At 40.0% G+C, this 21365-nt stretch overlaps 1 protein-coding gene across 10 annotated transcripts in view; it reads right to left on the bottom strand.

The window, feature by feature from the left end:
- RASGRF2 (Ras protein specific guanine nucleotide releasing factor 2) overlaps nt 1-21365 on the bottom strand; it is a 265274-nt gene that overhangs the window by 161984 nt on the left and 81925 nt on the right. For 9 of the 10 annotated variants that reach the window (XM_005557287.4, XM_005557290.5, XM_065546425.2 and 6 more), the window contains exon 3: nt 1221-1368. In XM_005557287.4, the coding sequence (XP_005557344.2) occupies nt 1221-1368 (148 nt within the window). Of the gene's footprint in view, nt 1-1220; nt 1369-19883; nt 20117-21365 lie in introns of those variants that run through there. The other variant, XM_065546428.2, reaches the window with a different exon arrangement.

The raw sequence follows: 21365 nt of genomic DNA, 5'->3' as shown, positions 1-21365 counted from the left end.
AATAACAGTGCCTGATATAGTCTTTTAAAATGCAGGTTTGTTAAGTTTTCTGTTGCTGTTTTCACCATATCAGATATCAGGGTCGAACTGGGAAGTTAACAATTGTAATAATATGGTGAACGCCATCTGCAAGTTGTCATCATCAGAGGAGCTGCCACATCCCAGTTGGAAGAAGCTTGTGCCTGTGCTGTCGACACCGGAGGTGATGTGTGCTGGGAGCAGAAGGCGAAAACCCCATCTAGGATTCACAGGGTGTGTCTCAGAGGAAGGTGCAAAGACACAAAAAGGAAAATGTTGTCTGATGACGATAAAAATGACAAGACCATTGCCAAAACGGAGGAGCCTAAACTGTTTCTGTCACTGAGGATACAATTACTAGCAGGTTTCCTTGTGTCCTGTTCCCTTCTTTGAATCTCAGAAGATACCAGTGCATCCCTGGGCAGACAGAGGGAGGAAATCTCATTCCCTGCATTCCTCTCCCATTCTTCAGTGATTGCTTGCTGCCCATGAGGAAGGACAGGACACCGGGAAAGGTACATTCAGGAATCTCTATCTAGACTGAGGCCTGGGAGGGAGGGAGGACCCAGGCACACACCATGGCTGTAGACTCTAAAACCGCCTTCCGCTCACACTGGGCATCAGCCTCACTATCCGGGGATGCAAGGCCTGAGAAGTTCACACTCTGCGGGAGGAGAGGGAGGCAGGAATTCCAACTCCAGGGAAAAATTCACCCTAGCAAATGTCTTATAGTTTAATCCAAATGTTCTTTTCAAAACTGTGGAGGGGAGAAGGTTAGACTCCTTCAAATCTAAAAGAGTAAAGTATTTCTGAATTCATTTCTGGTCCTCCCTTAGTTGTCATTTTAGACTTTAATGGAATATATGGCAGACTCATAATTATCCTTACTGTAAGGCATCTGAAAACAGTTAAACGCTATAGTCAGTTCTTGAATTTCTGAGCTAATAAAGGGTATCAAGAGAACAAATAACCATCCTCCACCAAAAAAAAGCACATTATCCTGATATGTTCCTGTAGCACATTTACCTAATCCTAATATAGACATTAGATCCACGTCTACGTCAGGCCCAGCCATGTATGTTTTGACGTCAGAGGAAGTCAGCCTGGGATTAAAATGTTGCCCTGAATTGGCCTTAAGTAATCATGAGGAAATGACGGTAAAACGTGAAACAATGAGAAGGAATCTATCAACTGGGAAATACCTCTGATTTAAGCCTTTCGATTTCTGTGTCTTGATCTTCAAGTTGATGTCGGAGTTGGTTAGCTGCAATTTTTTCTGTCTCTACGATCTGAACTAGATGAATGTACTTCTGCATTAATACTTCCCTCTCAATCAAAATGTCTGCATAACTTGAGAGAAAATTACACAGTTAGTCATTGAGATATTGTTCTACTATATATAGTTCCATATAGAATATAATATGCTACATTTGAAAAAGAAATGAGCATTATTTATTCAGCTATCTCTACTTAACATAAATGTTAACTTTCAGCTGACATTTGGTATCCTTCAATGATGAATGATTTAAATAATCATTTTACATATCCTTTACTAAGAATTCATTTAATGATACTTGCTACCCAAAAAATCTTACCATAGAAGTGGGTAAAGTACAAAAGAAATTGCAATAGTTTTTAAAAGAAAGTAGTGTGTCTTCTTTAACCAAAAAAACTGAGGTCTTTTGAATTCTGGCACATGGTTTCCAGGGATGCTATTCAAAATATTTCACCAAGTAAGATATCAGCCAATCAAAATAAACCTGCTCCCAAACAGAATGAACGCAGAGACCATTAGAACAGGCACTAACTGGAAAAAAGCTATTATGTCTGTATTAGTGACCACCAACTCTGTTGGGCTCTCTTTAAGACTGCAAAATCATTGACTGTTTTTAAAGCCAACAGAAATAGAAATTATATTCTAGAAATAAGTTTAGATTATTTGGGCCCTAACTCCTGCAGCCTAGCCTGTATCTATGTCTTTGGTCAAGTATGGTAAAACAAAACTTAACTCTTAGATTTTTACTGATGATATAATTCTGTGGTATCTAAAATTTTGCCTCCAGATCTTCTTGCATCATTCAGGATGATGAAATGAATGTTCTTCCATGCATACCATCTTTCCCCAATGGTATGATAGTAATAATTCATGATAGTTACTATTTATTGAGTGCATAGGATATAGCATACATTATTTCATCTCATCTTCCCAGCAACCCCAGGAGATTTGTGATCCCAATTGCCCAGAGAAGGAATTTGATCTTCACAGACGGAAAGTACTGACCTCAGATCACACAGCTAGTAGGTAGCAGGGCTGGGATTCAAATTAAGGTATGTCTGACCCCAAGTCTATGTTCTTAAACACCAGCTAAACTGCCTCTCTGATGAGAAAGCGCACATTGGACATAAAGAATGTTGCAGCGGAAGTGTTTTGAGATACCTGCCCAAACTTCCACTCACTTACCTCCTCTTTGGGAACTTGGGCCATGGCAAGCCATGTTTATACCACAAAAGCTGCCCTCATGACCACATTAAACCAGTCTAAAAAGAGATAACTGGTGCAAGCTAAACCAAATGGATTCTTTCCCCTTGGAATCTGGGATTGTACCTCTGCCTTATTCGCTTGAACTGCAATAAAATTAACTTGGAAATTCTAGTTGCCATTTTTGGGCAGCCATATTTGGCCACACCCATGCCAAAACAGTCAAAGTGAGTCCGACGAGAGAGAAAAGAATAAGCAGATGTTCAGAAAAGCAAAGACAGGAGAGACAGAAAGTCTGAGACAGAAAGTTAACGGCTACCTGGGCTCCTGTAGCTTTCTAGTTCCTGGTGCCAGGCCCTCGTGACACTGGAATACAACTTTAGCCTGGGGTTTAGGGAGATACTGCAGTGTCTTGCTGATAAACTCTTTCTTTTTTTAACCTAAGCCGGTTTGAGGTTTAGGTTACTTGGTTTGTGTTGCTTGGAATTAAAAGTCTTAAGACACTTCTAAAAATCACAATTTAAGGTCAATTATCTCAACATCCTCAGCACCTGTATTGTGCATGTTGTTAGGGTTAGAAAAGAACCGTGTCGGCAATATTTTCAAGTCACTCGTTCTAAGAAATTACCCAAAGAGACTAGAAAGGGAGGCTATGAAATTACAAGTGACAGGAAGGGAAAAGAAGAAGAAAAGATAGAAGAGTCTTAATAGGAATATGCTTTGGGAGAACTTAAGGGAGAAAAATAGTAATAGAGCATAAGAAAAGCAATTGTTATAAAAATTCTGCCTTTCTCATCAGTTTTATTAGAAATATGCCAAATTGGTTACAAATACATTACATCAGTGTTAGGTAGCAAAGCAGTATTTTCTTTTCTCTTAAAAAAGAAAAAGCAAAAGGCAGGTCCAGTTTGGAATGCAAGGCTGACTTCACACAGACTCATCACCAACGTCCGCCTCCCTGTGCTTCCAAGGTCTTTGCTAAAAAAAATTGTTTTCTGTTTAAAGAATGAAACCGTAAGAGCATTATAAAAACAGGAAAATATGCCATCAATAGACCAGACATCCTCAGCACCTATATAATGGAATTTGTAAAATTCCATGAAGAGAAAAACTAAGCAAGCAGAATTAGCTTGGTGGGGAAACGAGAGTAGAGGAAACCACAGATACAGATACCTTGCATAAGCACGCTTCTCACCAAGAGTGGCCCAGAGAGTCTCCAAACTCAGAAGCAACAAATGTAAACAACAGAAGGGAGGCAAGGGCAATTGTTATGATCTTCCATTAAACAAGTACCTTTAGAATATGTGAAGTTAGGCTCCTCCTCTTCACACCCCTCAAAAATAAGAACTAAAAGGCACAGCTGGCAGCAGTGACACATCCCCAGCTGACAGTGCAAGGTCTGCTTTCTCTAGAAAAGGGTGGCACCTTCCTAAAGAAGGACTCCAATGAGGGAGCTGGACTCTGAGAACAGAGCTTGGGTTTACTCCAGACAGTCACTGTGGACACAAGGGAGAACCAAGAAGGGAGAGGCTTTGAGAGCCTGGAAATAAAGTACACTGTATTCATTTCCTATTCTGTAACAACAGAACTTAAGCCACTAAGTTTGGTGATAATTTGTTACAGAATAGAAAATGAATACAGTGTATTTTACTTCCAGGTTCTTAAATCAACACACATTTATTATCTCATAGTTTCTGTGGGTTAGGAGTCTAGGCTCAGTTTAGCTAGACCTTTAGGTCAGGATTTCACAAGGCTATGACCGTGGTGTCAATCAAGATGCATTATCATCGTGAGGCTTGGCTGGGGAAGAATCCTATTCCAAATTCATTCAGGCTGTTAGAAAAGTTCATTTCCCTGCTGCTATAGAACTCGTGGCAGCTTCCTTCTTCAAAGCCAGTGGGAGAACATTTCTCACCTGCTCTATAAGGTCTTTCATCTGATTACATCAGGTCCACCAAGGATAATCTCCTTTTTAACATTAACTGATTTAAGACTGTAATGATATCTTCAGTAACTCTTTTCCTTTGCCATATAATGTAACCTAATCAAGGAAGTCACTATTCCATCATGTTTCCATATTTTAGTGGGTAGTAGCAAGTAACAGGTTCCAGCTGTGTGGGCTAAAGGGTATAGAATTACACAAGGAAGAATTTCCAACCTGCCTTCCTACTGTCTGCCCACATACCTGAAAAGGAAGCTGACACATGTTACACGATCCAGCATTCACAGTCACAGAGTAAGCCCAGACCAGCTACCCATAATGTCCCACAGGGTCCTTCATTTAGAAACAAGGAACAGCAGACACTCATGAAAACCAGTCTCCCCTATCACCACAAAAGGCCCCTATGGTAGGCAGTGTCTAAGATGGCCTCTCAGTGACCCCTGGCTTCTATTCACCCCCTTAGGTAACAGGGCCTTCCTTTTGAGTGTGAGCTGGACCTAAGTGACTCACTTATAAAGAATACAACACAGCAGGAGTGATGGGATGGCAATTCCACGATTAGTTTACAAGACTCTGGCTTCCATCTCACTTGCTTTCTCTTGCTGTCTTGCTGTATGCTTTGAGAGAAGTCAGCTACCAGGTTCTGAGCTACTCTACAGAGAGGCCCATGAAAAGTAGACACTGTAGGAGGCCTTTGGCCAAGAGTCATTTAGGAACTAAGCTCAAGCTAACAACTGGTAAGGAAGCGAATCTAGCCAACAGCAGAGTGAGTGAACTTGGAAGTGGATCCCTCCCCAGTTGTGCATTCAGATGAGAATACAGACCTGGCCAACACCTTGATTGTAGCCTTGTGAGACACTTTTGGGCAGAGGCACCCAGCTAAGCTATGCCTGGATACCTGACCCACAGAAACTGTGTATAACAACAAATTGTTTATTGTTTTAAAAATTGTTCAGCAGCAAGAGATAACAAATATAGCCCCAAATGAACAAACAGAAAAGACACTAAAAGAAACAAGTCTAATTCAGGTAAAAAGGTACCTACTATCTTCAGAAAGATATGGAAGGATATTAGAGACATAAAGCAAAAAGAGGCTGCCATGGAAAAGGAGTAATCAGATTTTTTATAAGAGTTCTTGGAAACAAAAAATAATTACTAAAATTTTATAGGTCAATGGAATTACTAACCAATAACCCAGACATGGCTAAAACCTAAGCTGGGTGGTCAGAGAGGTCAAATAAAGAACACTAAACAAAAATATAAAGAGATTGGAAATACAAAAGGAAAACTGAGCAACCTAGAGTATAGATCCAAGAAGTCTAATACCTGTCTTATGGGAGTTCCAGAAAGGAAAAATGTTAGACTGCAATGGGGAAAAAATACTAATAATAAAGAAATGAGAGCTGGGCATGGTGGCTCACACCTGTAATCCTAGCACTTTGGCAGGCTGAGGCAGGCAGATCACCTGAGGTCAGGAGTTTGAGACCAGCCTGGACAATATGGTGAAACCCCATCTCTACTAAAATACAAAAAATTAGCCAGGTGTGGTAGCAGGCATCTGTAATCACATCTACTCAGGAGGCTGAGGCAGGAGAATCGTTTGAACCTGGGAGGCAGAGGTTGCAGTGAGCCAAGATCATGCCACTGCACTTCAGCCTGGGCAACAGAGTGAGACTCCATCTAAAAAAGAAAAAACAGAAATGGAAGAAACTCCCTGAAGTGAGCACAGCACAGTTCAAATAGAGAGAATAATCCAAATACCAGACAGGAGAAATGAAAACATTTCATACTCTGATACATCCTGATAAAATATCAGAATTCTAAGGATAGAGAAAAATTATAAAGGCTTCCAAAGAGAAACAACAGGTAGCCAAAGGAAGTGAGACTCATGCTGCCATACATTTTTTTTTTCCTGTCATGCTTTTTATCATTAACTTGGGATTCTAGGTGGCAACAGAGAATTGTGGAGAAAATATTTTGAACCTGCTTAACAATTTCTAAAACAATAAACAATACACAGACAACCAAACACTGACCAAGTACCAGGACAAGATAGGAAAAACTTACTATCCCCACACACTTACTGCAGGAAAAAACTATGAGGAGGTTTTCCAACCAAACAAAACAGAAATCAAAGACAATAAAATGACAATTGAATGCAAGAAAACAAGCCAGATGAAGTAAAAGAAGCTAGAAAGAAACTAGAAGTTGACACAAGCAAGGTTCTGCTTCAAGGAGCAAATATTCAATGACATACGGTACATTTCATTCTCTGTGGGATCAAACACCAACCTTGATACTTTGGGACACAATATTTATTATAATCACTATGGAAATGTTCCTTATTGGTTTTTAATTTTTCAGAATCAGCCTATGACAAAACACAGAGGAATAATTTAGAGAACAGAATATAAATGTCTAAAAGTTTATAAAGTGAGAATAAATAATAATGAAAGTAATAAAACCTCAGGATTAGGAAAGAAAAAAACAATGAAAACACATTAAATGTCTAACTTATTATACTTATCTTTCCTAGCAGAGTCAATTCATACTGTCTAAAGTTGATAAATCAACAGAGGTTTAATTATACTATTTTAGGACATGAAGTCAACTAATTTAAGATCCAAAAATATGTAAGTAACAAAAACAGAGGGGGCAAAAGACAGGGGACATAAGAGGTATTGTAAGGGTGTTAAATTTTTCATTTTTATGCCACAGAATCAATCACACTGGCTAAAATTAGTAAGTCAAGAAACAGACAAAAGGGCTTCACAGAACATAATAAACAAATGACCAATAAATGCATGAAAAAGAGTCCTTCTTGCTGCGCACGGTGGCCCATGCTTACAATCCCAACACTTTGGGAAGCTGAAGTGGGAGAAGAGCTTGAGGCCAGGAGTTCAAGACCAGCCTCAGCAACATAGTAAGATCTCATATCTACTTTTATTTTTTTTATTTTTATTTATTTATTTATTTATTTTAGCTGGGATCACGTGTGGCGGCTCACACCTGTAATCCCAGCACTTTGGGAGGCTGAGGCAGGCGGATCACTTTAGCTCAGGAGTTTGAGACTGGCCTGGGTAACATGGTGAAACTCCATCTCTACAAAATAAATACAAAAATAACCTGGGTGTAGTGGCATGCACCTGTAGTCCCAGCTACTTGGGGGGCCGAGATGGGAGGGTTGTGTGAGCTCAGGAGGTCAAGGCTGCAATGACAGTGTTCATGCCACTGCATTTCAGCTTGGGTGACAAAATGGAAGGAAGGAAGGAAGGAAGGAAGGAGAAAGAAAGAAGGAAAGAAAGAAAGAGAGAGAGAAAGAGAGAGAGAAAGGGAGAAAGGGAGAAAGAGAGAAAGGGAGAAGGAGAGAAGGAGAGAAGGAGACAAAGAAAGAGAAAGAGAAAAAGAAAATTAGCTGGGTGTGGTAGCACACACCTGTAGTCCTAGCTACTCAGGAGGCTGAGGCAGAAGGATCACTTGAGCCCAGGAGTTTGAAGCTGCAGTGAGCTATGATCTCACCACCACACTCCAGCATGGGAAACAGGGAGAGATCCTGTCTCAAAAATAATAATAATAAAATTTTCTTAAAAAGTCCTTCTTAAAGGAGTACAAATTATTTACCAAAACTGGTTAAGATTTTTAGAAAAAAGGACTCAGGGCTAACAAAGATATAGTAAATAGATATTGTCATATAGCACCACTGAAGTGAGTCATTGTAGAAGACAATATGTATCAAAACAGGTCAAAATGTTTATATCATTTGCCTTCGTAATTTCATTTCTAATATCACTCAAGAAAAATAATCTTATACTTGCACAATGAGATACAAAGAAACGAAACGTTCATTCACTAAAACAAATATAAGAAAATGGAGACAATCTAAATACACACATGTATAATATGGAACTGGTTAAATAAGCAATAATATATCTACATAATGGAATGATAACAAGCCATTTAAAATATGTTTTTAAAAAAGTCATAACATAATGGCACATACCCAAGATTTATTGATAAACAGAAAAAAACAAGAAACTGAGATAAACATTATATGTACATGTACATGCATATATGTTCATATACAGAGGGAGAAAATTAAGTATATACACAGACATAAGCAGAAGAGGAGAAGGGAGGAGAGAGACGGAGAGAAAGATACTCTAATGAGAGACATACATCAAAACTTAAAGGGAGCTTTCTCGGGCTGGAGCAATTATGGGTGATTTTTAATTACTTCTTGAGTTACTACTTTTGTGCTTTTCCGTACTTTCCAATATTTCTGTAATATTAAGTGGGGAGAAAAGAGAAAATACACAAAATCCTAATGGTAGTTATTTACTTCATGCATTGGGATTATAAGTAACACTGATTTCCTTCTTCATAGGTTCCTGTGAGTCCAAATGGGTTCTTTGAGTCAACAAATATTTACTAAGTGTTGTATATTTGGAAACTGTTCAAAGCACTGGGCACAGGAGTAAACACAGTAGGGAAAAAATCTGTCTTTATGAAGCTTACACAGTAGTAGAGAGAGAAAGACAACATTAATAAGACAAATCTATCCTATGTCACCTGGTGATGAGTACTGTAGAGAAAATATGGTGAGAGTAGAATAGGAAGTAAGGGGGCAGAGGTGACAATTTTAACCAAGCGGTGAGGGCTGTTTTCATGGAGAAATGGTACTGGAGAAACCACTTGAAGCAGGAAGCCGTGTGGCGAGCTGCTGGAACAGCATCCAGGCCCAGGGAACAGTATGTGCAAAAGCCCTGCAGTGGGAGTGGGCCTAGCCTATCTAGGGAATGACAAAGTGGTGAGTTTCCTCAAGGGGAACGATACGGTGTAGATCTGTGTCCCACCCAAATCTCACACTGAGATGTCATCTCCAGTGTTGGAGGTGGGGCCTATTGGGAGGTGTACGGGTCGTGTGTGGGTCATGGGGACAGATCCCTCATGGCTTCATGCTGTCCTCGAGACAGTGAATGAGTTCTCATGAGATCTGATTGTTTAAAAGTGTGTGGCATCTTCTTCTCTCTCTCTTGTTCCTGCTCTTGCTGTGTGACCCACTTGTTCCTCCTTCCCCTTCCGCCATGAGTAAAAGCTTCCTGAGGTCTCTCCAGAAGTGGGGCAGATGCCGGTGCCATGCTTGTACAGCCTGCAGAACTATGAGCCAATTAAACCTACTTTCCTTATAAATTAGCCAGCCTCGGGTTTTTGTTTGTTTGTTTGTTTTGAGGCAGAGTCTCTCTCTGTTGCCCAGGCTGGAGTGGAGTGATACGATCTCAGCTCACTGCAACCTCTGCCTCCTGGATTCAAGCAATTCTCTGTCTCAGTCCCCTGCATAGCTGGGATTACACGTGCCCGCCACCATGCCTGGCTAATTTTTGTATTTTTAGTAGAGACGGGGTTTCACCATCTTGTCCAGGCTGGTCTTGAACTCCTGACCTCGTGATCTACCTGCCTCAGCCTCTCAAAGTGCTGGGATTACAGGCGTGAGCCACAGCACCCAGCCCAGGTATTTCTTTATAGCAATGCAAGAATGGCCTAAGACAAGGAGTAAGAAAGAAGTAGAAGAGGGAACAGGATTCTAAAGCATGTAGATCAATAGAAAGTCTCAGGTTTTCCTCCAGTGCGAGGAATAAGCTTTGATCAAAGACCTTACAAGATTTCACTTTTTTTTTTTTTTTTTTTTGAGACAATGTCTCACTCTGTCACCCAGGCTGGAGTGCAGTGCTGCGCTCTCGGCTCACTGCAAATTCTGCCTCCCGGGTTCACGCCATTCTCCTGCCTCAGCCTCCTGAGTAGCTGGGACTACAGGCACCCGCCACCACGTCTGGCTAATTTTTTGTGTTCTTAGTAGAGACGGGGTTTCACCATGTTAGCCAGGGTGGTCTTGATCTCCTGACCTTGTGATCTGCCCACCTCAGCCTCCCAAAGTGCTGGGATTACAGACGTGAGCCACTGTTCCCAACCAAGATTTCACTTTTTAACAGGATCACACTGGCTGTTGTGATGAGAAAGAAGGGTAGGGGTGGAGCATAAGAGGAGAAGGGGGAAGAGTTGGAACTATTACAATAATAATCCAGGCAAAAAGATTAAAGACAAGTCCAGGCCTGGGGACTTGGCACAGAATAGTCAATCAAATGATTCAATGTCATTGTCAAATGAAATAAATCATATTATTCAAATGAAATAAATCATCTAATATGATCTAATATGATTTATCATTAATATGATTTATTTTATCTAATATGATTTATTTTGCACGGTTTCTTTCTTTTCTTTCTTTCTTTTTTTTTTTTTTTGATACAGGGCCTTGCTGTGTTGCCCAGGCTGGAGTGTAGTGGCCTCTCAGGCTCAAACGACCCTCCCACCTCAGCCCCCCAAGTAGCTGGGACTACAGATGCAAACTATCACACATGGCCAATTGTTTTTGTTTTATAAGATGAGGTCTCACTATGTTGCCCAGGATGCATGGCTCCTTATTCTTCACATAGTAATTTTCAGGTCATGCCATCGGTTTCATTAGGGCTCCCTAGTTTACTACTCCTATTCTGCTCTTACTGGGGTATTCCCCCAACTCTGCATCACAAAACTTTACATATCCCACTAGTAAATGGATGTCTGCTCCAGGATTTCATCAAATCAACTGAAAACACATGCAGGGCTTCTCTTCAATATTTCTCAGACCACTGGCATTTCTATTCTGCTATATTGCCAATACATATTTTATGTGATTAAATTTTCCATTTTCTAGGTAGTACTCAAGTTTTAAAATGTTTGCCTAATCTCCTCATTATTTTCATTTGGTTGGTTATTTTTTTATTTTGTATTTTTGCTTTTTAGTTCAACTCCCACAACAAAAAAAGGTTTCCCCTGCCAAAGGACATATAAATCAACATAGTGAAAGCATAACTCAAAATTCAGCTGTTGAGTACAAACAGATGTCAACATTAGGATATATATGGGAACAAAATATTAGTGTGTAATATTTATAAGAATTAATAATCATGTATTATAATATTTCAAAATAGCTGGAACAGAGGTTTTTTAAATTATTTAATTATTTATTTATTTTTGAGGCAGGTTCTCATTCTGTTGCCCAGGCTGGAGTGCAGTGGTACAATCACAGATCACTGCAGCCTTGACCTCCTGGGATCAAGCCATCCTCCTGCCTCAGCCTGCCAAATAGCTGGGACTACAGGTGCACACCACCAGGCGTGGCTAATTTTTTGATTTTTTTGTGCAGATGAGGTCTGACTATGTTCCCCAGGCTGGTCTTGAACTCCTGGGCTCAAGTGATCCACTGGCCTCAGCTTCCCAAAGTGCTGGGATTATAGGCACGAGCCACTGTGCCCTGATGAAGAGAGGTTTTTTAGTGTCCTCATCACAAAGAAATAATAAATGTTTAAGCTGATTAATATGCTAATTACCCTGATTTTATCATGATACAATTTATGTGTGTATTGAAGCATCACCTTGTACCCCGTAAATATGTACAATAATCATGTATCAATCATAAATGAACAAATAAAAATGTTTTTAAAATCCTAATCAACATCACTCCATATGGAGAAAAGGGAACATTCAAATAAAATGTTGAAAAGTCCAAAGCAGAGGCACAGTGTGAAATTACAGACCTTAGTTATTTTATAGAAGGATAGAAATTATATTAGCTTAGCAAGAGGTTGTTGTTGCTGGGCCAGAATTCTGCCCCACTTATTTTGACTGAAGACGTAGATATGAAGCAAACCCAAGATGAAATGTCATAGCCCAGGTCACTAAAGAAAAACTCCACCTATCTCCAGGGTTATGCTAAATTTTATCCAGAAAACTGGAATCAGCATTGCTCATGTCAAGAGAATCATGATGCCTTTGGGAGTGGGGAAAATCCAAGCACGATGACAATAGTACAGCTCCTATCAAAGCAACACTGGCTTTGGCCTTACCTAAGCAAGGCCAGTTTCTCTATCTTTACTCACACTCCTTCGGCATTACTATCATATACCGTTTCTGGTGTCAGATTCCCTCATGTCAGGATCTCTACTTCATTGGCGAATTAATATTTTTTAGATACCACATTAACATGAGGTCCTAACACTGTCTCCTCCACCAATCTCTCTCTCTACTGACAGGCTCTTCCCTCCTAAGCTGTCCCCTCTACAGTAAACGGAAACACAAGTATCTTAGTTAAGAGAGATCAAAAAGAGGAACAAAAATTAAAGACTAAAAACCCCTCTTCTAAATATTGTTCCTTCTTTCCTGTTCACAGTCACAGTTCATTACTTAAACATTTCACTAAACTTTGGGACACGTGGAAAGTTGTCGATAATCCTTTCTAAAGTACAATTAAATATAAAAGCAGGCAAAATATTGTTACTAGGAAACACAACAGAACATCATTAGTGGTAAAATTATTACCTTGGGACAGAGAAATTTTAAGGAGTGCTTCTAAAAGTGCATGTCTTTCATAGTACTATATTATGAAGCTGAGGAAAATGTTTAATATCACAATAGACATTAATGAGTCTTTCCTAACACTGAGACTTTCATTTCTTTTCAAATGTGCATAAGTAGGTATTGGTAGAATTATCTTTATCATCACAGAAAATTCTTCAGCAAGAGTACATATATAACTGCATTAATCCAACCAGAATAGATTAAAGGGGCTTATATATGAGAATATATAAAGACTCTAAGCAAAAAAGCAACAAAAATAAGTGTTGGTACGGATGTGAAGAAACTGGCACCCGCAATACGTTGCTGGTGGGAATGTAAAATGGTGCAGCCACTGTAGAAAACAGTTTGGCAGTTCCTCAAAAAGTTAAACGTAGAGTTACCAAATGACCTGGCAATTCCACTCCTAGGCATATACCCAAGAGAGTTGGTAACTCATGTTCACGTACAAATGCACACAAATATTCACAGCAGCATTACTCATACTAGCGAAAAGTGGAAACAATCTAAATGGCCATCAACTGAGGAGTAGATAAATAAAATGTGGTATATCCATACAGTGGAATAGAATTCAGCCATTAAAAGGAATGAAGTACTAACATAGGCTACAACATTAATGAAGCTTGGAAACATTATGCTAAGTGAAAGAAATCAGATGCAAAATGTTTGTATGATTCTATCTATATGCAATGTCCAGAATGAGCAAATCTCCACAGAAAGGAGATTAGCAGTTGGCTAGAGCTAGGGGAAGTGGGGAAATGGGAGTGACAGCTATCAGATATGGGGTTTCCTTTTTGGTGTTGAAAATGCTCTGAAATTAGTGGTGATGGTTGTACAACCTAGTGACTATACTAGAAAAACACTGAATTATACACTTTACAATGATAAACTTTATGGTATATGAAGTATACCTTGATTTTTAAAAATATTTTTTAAAAAGCAATAGAACAACTTCCCCCCAAAAGTAATATACTTTCATTGCATTGTAATTCAAAAATTCTAATGTCAAAAAAAATCCCATAGGTATAACTACAAGACAAAAAAATGACGCAGGGTGATTTGAACAAATATAAAAGATGAATACATTTTTGTCTTACAAAGAGCTTATTAAAAAACTTCTAGAAAAACACCAATATGAAAAAAATGGGAAAAGAATATGAGATGATAATTTATACAGGAAATATAGACAGATATTAGCGATAGCAAAACACAATCTTACCAATAATCAAGAAAATGCTTATTATATCAATATATCATTTTTAACCCACTGATACAGTAAAGATTTTAAAAAGTGATTCCAGCTTTCTTCTGCCCTAGTGGAAGGAGATTAAATCAGTACACGCATTTCTGAAAAGCAATTTGGCACCATGCTGGGGCAGGGCACAAAAGATGAGTAGTACACAATTTGCTTTGAAGGAATTGAGGCTGACAGAGAGATACAGACACATAAACAAATCAATGAAATAATCTCTTAGGTGCTTTGAGCGAAATAAGAAGTTACAGTGAGGGCTCAAAGAAAGGAATGGTCAGGCCTTCCTGCTGGCAGAGGAAGAGGACCAGGAAAGAAGATGCAAGCTGCTAAGGGCTCCATCCTGAAAGATGTGTTGGTTTAAGTCAGACTGGAAGAGACATTCCCACACATTAAAATTCCTGTATGTGGTGGCTCCAGCTGGCGCCCAGGACATAAGGGGAGCAGTGGCACGAGGAGTTCACAGAGGTCAGCTCGGAGGGGCCTCGCTTGGACTGGCTCACTCCATCCCAGAACTCAGGGCAAAGCCTAGCATTGGGTAGGGAAGCAATAAATACTAGTGAAATAATGAATATTTTATCTTCTAAAAGCAACATGGAGGACCACTATCTCTCTTTCTCTGCATACATTTAAAATTTTCTACAATAAGAAGTAAACTGAATTATAATAACTAAAAGCAACCAGGAACCCCGGAATTCCTTCAGCAGATCAGATGTTTGCTTAGAAAGGGCACTCTAGTAAAACTGTAGAGAATGGATGGGAAAGAAGCCGACCTGGAAGAGACAGGCGAGGTGGCAGAGCAATAGTCCAGGCAATTGGTGTTGGTGGCCTGCACCAGGGCAATGCTGCAGACATGTGGAGGAGCGGAGAACAGTCATGTTCTGGCGTAGAATCCACAAGCAGTGACTGGAGTGAGCAGTTAGGACGGGGTCAGGGGATGATATCCTGCTGGTTTGAGTGACTGAGTGTATAGGAGACTATGCTTTGCATTCCTATCCAGGGAAAGAATATGAAGTTGCCTAGAGAAATACATGAGTTTGGGTTTGTCTTGCTTAGTATCAAGTAACTCTGAGCACCCAGTGACAGATGATATATAGATAGTTCAATATAGAAAAATACATGTGGGTGAATTTCTACATATAATGGAGGCTATATATCTTTGTGGTTAAGTGCATAGGCTTTGGAGTCAGCCTGCCCAGGACTTGATTCCAGCTCTGTCATTTACTAGATTGGTGGCCCTCAGGAGTCATTTCATTTCTCCAATACTCAGATTCACTGAGCTACTTCATGAGATATCATGCATATAGCATGGTATGTAGCAGAGCAAGTATTGAGAAAGAGCAGCTCTATCTACATGGCCTAAGTCTGGGGAGTGGATCCAAGTGAGGAAACAGGGAGAGCAAAAGCAACGCCCTACACAAGCAGCCACAGTAAAGAAAGCGACAGAACACAAGGAGTAGTGAAATAGGACAAAAAGAAATTGTCAAAGGAGTAGAGGGAGACTCAGGAGAGACATCGTAAACAAAAGGAATGAAAATGTCAAGATAAGACTTAGATCCCTATAAACTAATGTTAAAAGAAGCCCTCAAAATGAACATAAAAAGGTGGCGAATAATGTGAATAGCAAATAAAATGTCTCTAATTATATCATTCTACCTATCTATCCATATGCAAATGTACAGAAAAATCTGGAAGTATGCACAACAAACTGTTACCAGTAAATATTCTGAGGAAGTAAATGGGCTTGGGGAAATAAAGGGGGAGGGGGTGGAACTATATCTTTTTACTTTTGTATTGTCGGAGTTTTCTTTTTTTTTTTTTTTTTAGGGAACTTGCTTTTATGTATTACTGGTGTAATTCAAAAGTAAGTATTAAATACGAACAGAAAGTTGAAGTTATATAAGGAAAGAAAAGCTTTGGAAATTCATTGTTGATCCAGGTGACAACAGTTACAGTAGAATAGGGACAAAACCCACCAGCAAGAGCTGGAAAGAGGAAGAGCTGCGTGCCTAGGAGAGCAACCGAACCATTTCTTCAAGAAGCCAGGCTGCACGTACAAGAGAAGACAGTAGCTAGAGGAGTAATCAGTGCCAAGAAAAGGCTTTCATTTCTCTTTTGAGACAGGAGAGATTTTCAGGAGATCCAAAAAACACAGGAAAAAAAGCTAAGGAGTGAGGAGTAAACAGACTGGAAATATAAGAGAGAAATGGAATAAGTAATGAAGCAAGAAATCAGAGAAAGAGCTCAAGGCAGAAATTTGTCTTGAACCGGAGATGGTTCTCCTGGAGCAGGCAAAGAGAATCATGAGGACGGCTCCCGCCTGCAGGTGAGATGATGTGCACGTGAGGATGGGGCCTGTCTGGTGAGTGTAGGCAAAAGGTCTGACTGCCTGGTCAGCTGGATGCTTAAGGTGCAAGACAAGCACTTGAAACAAAAACACTGAGAAGGAGGAAAGACACCTGACAAAAGTATTAACAAAGTATTAAAATAAGAAAATCCAAGCCCAGCTTTTCCCTATAGAGAACAAATTGTAACCATCAAATCAAGTGAAATACTTCACAGTTTACACAGTATCCCTTCTCTTTCATGTTGCACTTTGTAGGCTGTAAAAGAAAAAGAAATGTTGAATTCTCTTTCATTGTGGCAAATATGAAGGCAAAGCCCTGACAGAATTTCTTAGCAAAATAAATATATATAAAAAATACCTTTAATGGACAAAATTCACATTTTCAGCTTTAAAGTGGTGACAGTCTTACTATTACAAGAAGAATATAAATTATGGTGTTGGATTGCTTTAGGCTATAACATCACTGCCCATCTCTAATTTTTCTAGTCCTGTGATGTTGTTGTGACACATGAAACATTTTCAGCTTTTCTACGTCATCACTCTTCTCTGATTTGTGAGGGATTTCTCTCTGTGTGCATTCTCTAAAGGGCTGATTTTAGGGGGATGATATGATATACACAGCGGCCTTTAGTGCTGTACAGATTTTTATACTGTATACTTTGCTGCAAATTAAGCCTTTTTCCAAGGATGAGGTCACAAGCATTAGGTGTTGGGCGTTTGGTGCAGCTACCACATTGTGTGTGTGTGTGCATGTGTGTGTGTTTTAAGGGAGACAGAGAATGAACAACAGCTGTCTCAGGCATATGTAATTGAAAGGACTAAACACTAAAAACAGACCCAAGAGGCTGCATTACAGCTTTCTTCACTGGAAAAGAGAATCAGGCTTAATTGAAAGGTTTAATGGAAGATAAAGTCTCTCTGTTCGTCAAGTTGGAGACTGATAGGGTGAAAGAAAGGGTCAGGTCAGGCCCTTGCCAAACACCATCTGACGTGAGCTTTATGGAGTGGAAACATATTCCTTTTTGTAATTCTTTTTTGTATGCTCTGCCCTTAGAGGAAAGCCTGCGATCCACCTGCACAAGATACACCCTGAGGCGAGGGAAGAGAATCAAGGTGGGGATTTGAGCAGGTTCAGCTGAAGAAATCGGAAAGCAGGCAAAAGATAGTGCGACAGTCTCAAACACAGAACACACAAGCCATCTGCAGGGTGTGCGAAGCTACACATATTCAACAGTGCTCTGTGCTAGGCTCAACGTTCTCAATATCTGTTTTCCCAATCCCTCCACCTTGGTAGAAACCCAAACTCTCCTCTCTCCTCAGGATACATCTTGCTTCTCTATCAGCCCCCTGGATACTCAACATACCAAGGGATAAATTCAGTATCTCACAGTTCCCTTCCTTTCCCAGCGATAATCATACTGTTCCAATTTCCAGCAGAAATTGCCCAATGCTTTCTGGCCAATGCTCATCATCTTTGCCCCACAAACCTGTCCTCATTCAACATTTCTTCTCCCAGTGAGTGACACCGTCCAAGTTAGGGGCCTGAGAGATGTGTTAGATGCCACCCTAGTCTAACCTTCCTCGTTTCTTCCCAAATGCCATAGTCTAGGTCCTGTGGGTATTAGGCTTAGTCCAAGATGGGAAGACCCTTGGAAGATATACAATTGGATCCACATCCAGGCCATGACTATCTCTTAACTGCTGATACTTTGCTTGGTCCATGTTCTAGCAGATGAAACACCAAAAAGTTGTCTGTTCAGCTAACAAGCCCTAAGGACTCACAATCAACCAGGTCAGTGTCTTTGATTGTCCTAGTGTCTACAACTAAATTAACCATGATGGACACATATGGACAAGAAAACAAAGAAGAAATGTCAGGTTATTTTTTATGTCCAGGGTTCCATACTCAAGTAGCAAACCACGTATGAAATAAGCATAGACGTAACTGCTATGAAAATGCTCTGGTCTCGGCTCGACCAGACAAAAACAAGACTGGGTCTTGGTAGCAGCTTCCCCTGAACTAGTGCCATAACATGTGGTAAAATGATATCCTAAATGTGCCCGTGTTCTTAGAAATGCAGTATTGGCGAATGGTAAGCAAAACATTAAAATGAGCTTCTTGGACTGGTCAAAGCTTCAAAATGAAAAATGTTAATTCCAAAATGATTTTTTTTTCTGGGCCAGATCTAAAGGAGAAAACATGCAACTGGACATCCCAGAAAATAACCCTAAGATTCTCTGAAGGCAAAGTGGGGGCAAGTAGATTCTGCTCTGAGATATGAAAACCAGTAGAACAATGTGATTTTCATAGCACACAAAGACAGTACACCCAGGCTGGTACTGAAAAGCCATCCCAGGAAAGCAAAAGTAAACAGAGAAGGGGTTCTGAGCAGTCTTTGAATCTAAGCAGCATCTACAGGAGGATTTGCAGCTCGGGAAAGAACGTCTCGTGCTAAACTAATCAAAAGTTTTGACTTTTTAAAAGAGGGATCGATAAAACCATAAATATGGAGTAGTTAAAACTTTTATATTAGAAAGGCAGCAGTACTGAATTAATGCCATCAGACTGTCCTTTGAGGGTGAAATGTTTAGTCAACCAACCATAATTAATTAATTGTGTTTTATTACAACGTCAAGCAAAAATGGCTGATCAATTCTCGCTCTGAATCAGCTTCATTAACTTTCTGGCTTTGTTCGTACATGAACAAAATCAAGGTGAATTTTACAGATCCAAGTTTACACCAAAAACTCAACTTAATCAATCTTAGATCAAAAAGTTTTCTTCCCTGATTTAGAAAACAAAAACTTAAGAAATACCTCAATGCAAAAAGTAAAATATAAAAACTCAGTATAAAGCAGTCAGATTAAAAGAAGTTATCAAAGAACCCAGTCCCAGGTCTCAAGTCAAGGGAAAAGCAAACCTAATAGACCAAAAAGTCAAAACATCAAGAAAAAAGTCAATTATTAACCAAATCTTCAAATCTGAAAAGAAGAGAATTTTCACCATTGTATCACCTAAACCACTTAAGTGGTTTCTGAAGTCTGTCTCCTGACAAGATCACGCATGCCCTGGTTTTGACTGTATGTCAAACGCCACCAAATAATTACTGACTCAGTTTCCTGTAGATGACAAAATGCATTCCTGGGACAGAAAAAAGATTTCTTACTTGAAATCTAATCATCTTTAAAGCAACTTGCATTATTTGTATTTGGTTCACCAAGATATTTGCTTGGCAAGTACAAAGGCATTTGGGCTACTGATGGTGCTTGCTCTCCTGGAATGAAAAAGATGGGAAAACGGGCATGTTTTAAATTATGTATTTTAACTCTTAGGTAGAAAGGAATAGAGATTGTAAAAAGGAAAAGATTGTGTCTGGAAATGACCCAAGGGCTCTACCTTGCCAGCTTGATGCTTCTTTCATCTTTGAAGGCTTGACTTTCTTTCTACAGCAAGTCATTCTGCATTAGTCCCAAGTCTGGATCAAAACCCTCAAACAGAGAGCACCAAGAGCAAGGATGGTCGAACCATGTGCCGGGGTCATGATGACTCGTGGCAAGCTCCCCTGGGGCCTTTATGGAGAGCGGCACTAAGTTGCCAGCCCCATGCAACTCAGAGAAAGAAAAGGAACTGAAAAATTTTGCAAATAACATCTACTCTCAACCCTAGTCTCACATTAATTTATTTTCGTCTTTGAATGAGGAAGAGAAAAAAAATAGAACAAGAAAAGACTGTAGAGATAAAGAGGACAATGCAGGTAAGTACAATATTGAACACTAGCTAAGGGTCCTGAAGTCCAATTGACTTGGATTTGAATCCCAGAACGGCAGCTTGACAACTTTGTGTTAGAACTTGGCCAATCTGCCTGTCATAAATTTCTGTTTTCTCATCTGTAAAATGGGGATAATAATGCCCTATTAGCTGTTGTGAAGAATTAAAAAAAGATAAGTATGTAAAGCACTTGGCACACTGCTTGTCAGAGAAGGTGGTAAATATAAGTAGCTGAAGAGACAGCATCAAGGGTTCAAAGAACAGCCTGAACTCACTCAGAAATGCCTCATTCTTTTTCTTGTTGTTTTTTGTTTGTTTGTTTGTTTGTTTTGAGATGGAATCTTGCTCTCTCCCCCAGGCTGGAGCGCAGTGCTGTGATCTTGGCTCACTGTAACCTCCGACTCCCAGATTTGAGCAATTCTCCTGCCTCAGCCTCCTGAGTAGCTGGGAGTACAGGCATGTACCACCATGCCCAAGTAATTTTTGTATTTTTAGTAGAGACAGGGTTTCACCATGTTGGCCAGGCTGGTCTCGAACTCCTGGCCTCGGGTGATCCACCCACCTCAGCCTCCCAAAGTGCTGGGATTACAGGCATAAACCACCATGCCCATCCTAAATGCCTCATTCTTATAAGTAAACTGAAGAAATTTCCTGATCACCTACTACATAATTAGCAATGCGCTTCACTCAGACATGAATGTGCCCCAATCCCTCTCCTCATTCTCAAGGTGTATACAATCCTACCCAGAAAACAGAAATCTAACACATTAACTATATTAAAAAGGCAATGATAACCAGAATTGCTGTCGCCCACGTGCAGTACACAATGCAAGTACTGCAGCCATTTGAAGAGGGCGCCAGTGAGGGCTGACTTGCAGGGAGATGTCTCAGGGCAGGAGTGGTAGAGAGGAACAGACAGACGGAGAAGGGAAGGCTCATCAGGTGAAGAAAAAGAAAGCATGCCACAGCTAGAGTGTTGGCCCAAAATACCCACGAGGTGAGCAAGACAAGAGAGCAGGGAATTGTGGAGTGGCAGCCTGGATTAGGGAGTGGACAGGCAAAAAGCAAGAGCTTGAGAGCCATGGGAAACAAAACTGAACCAGGTTTAGG

This window comes from Macaca fascicularis, chromosome 6, assembly GCF_037993035.2.
Source record: "Macaca fascicularis isolate 582-1 chromosome 6, T2T-MFA8v1.1".
In the NCBI taxonomy this organism is placed as follows: domain Eukaryota; kingdom Metazoa; phylum Chordata; class Mammalia; order Primates; family Cercopithecidae; genus Macaca; species Macaca fascicularis.
This window is presented reverse-complemented; position numbering and strand designations above follow the sequence as displayed.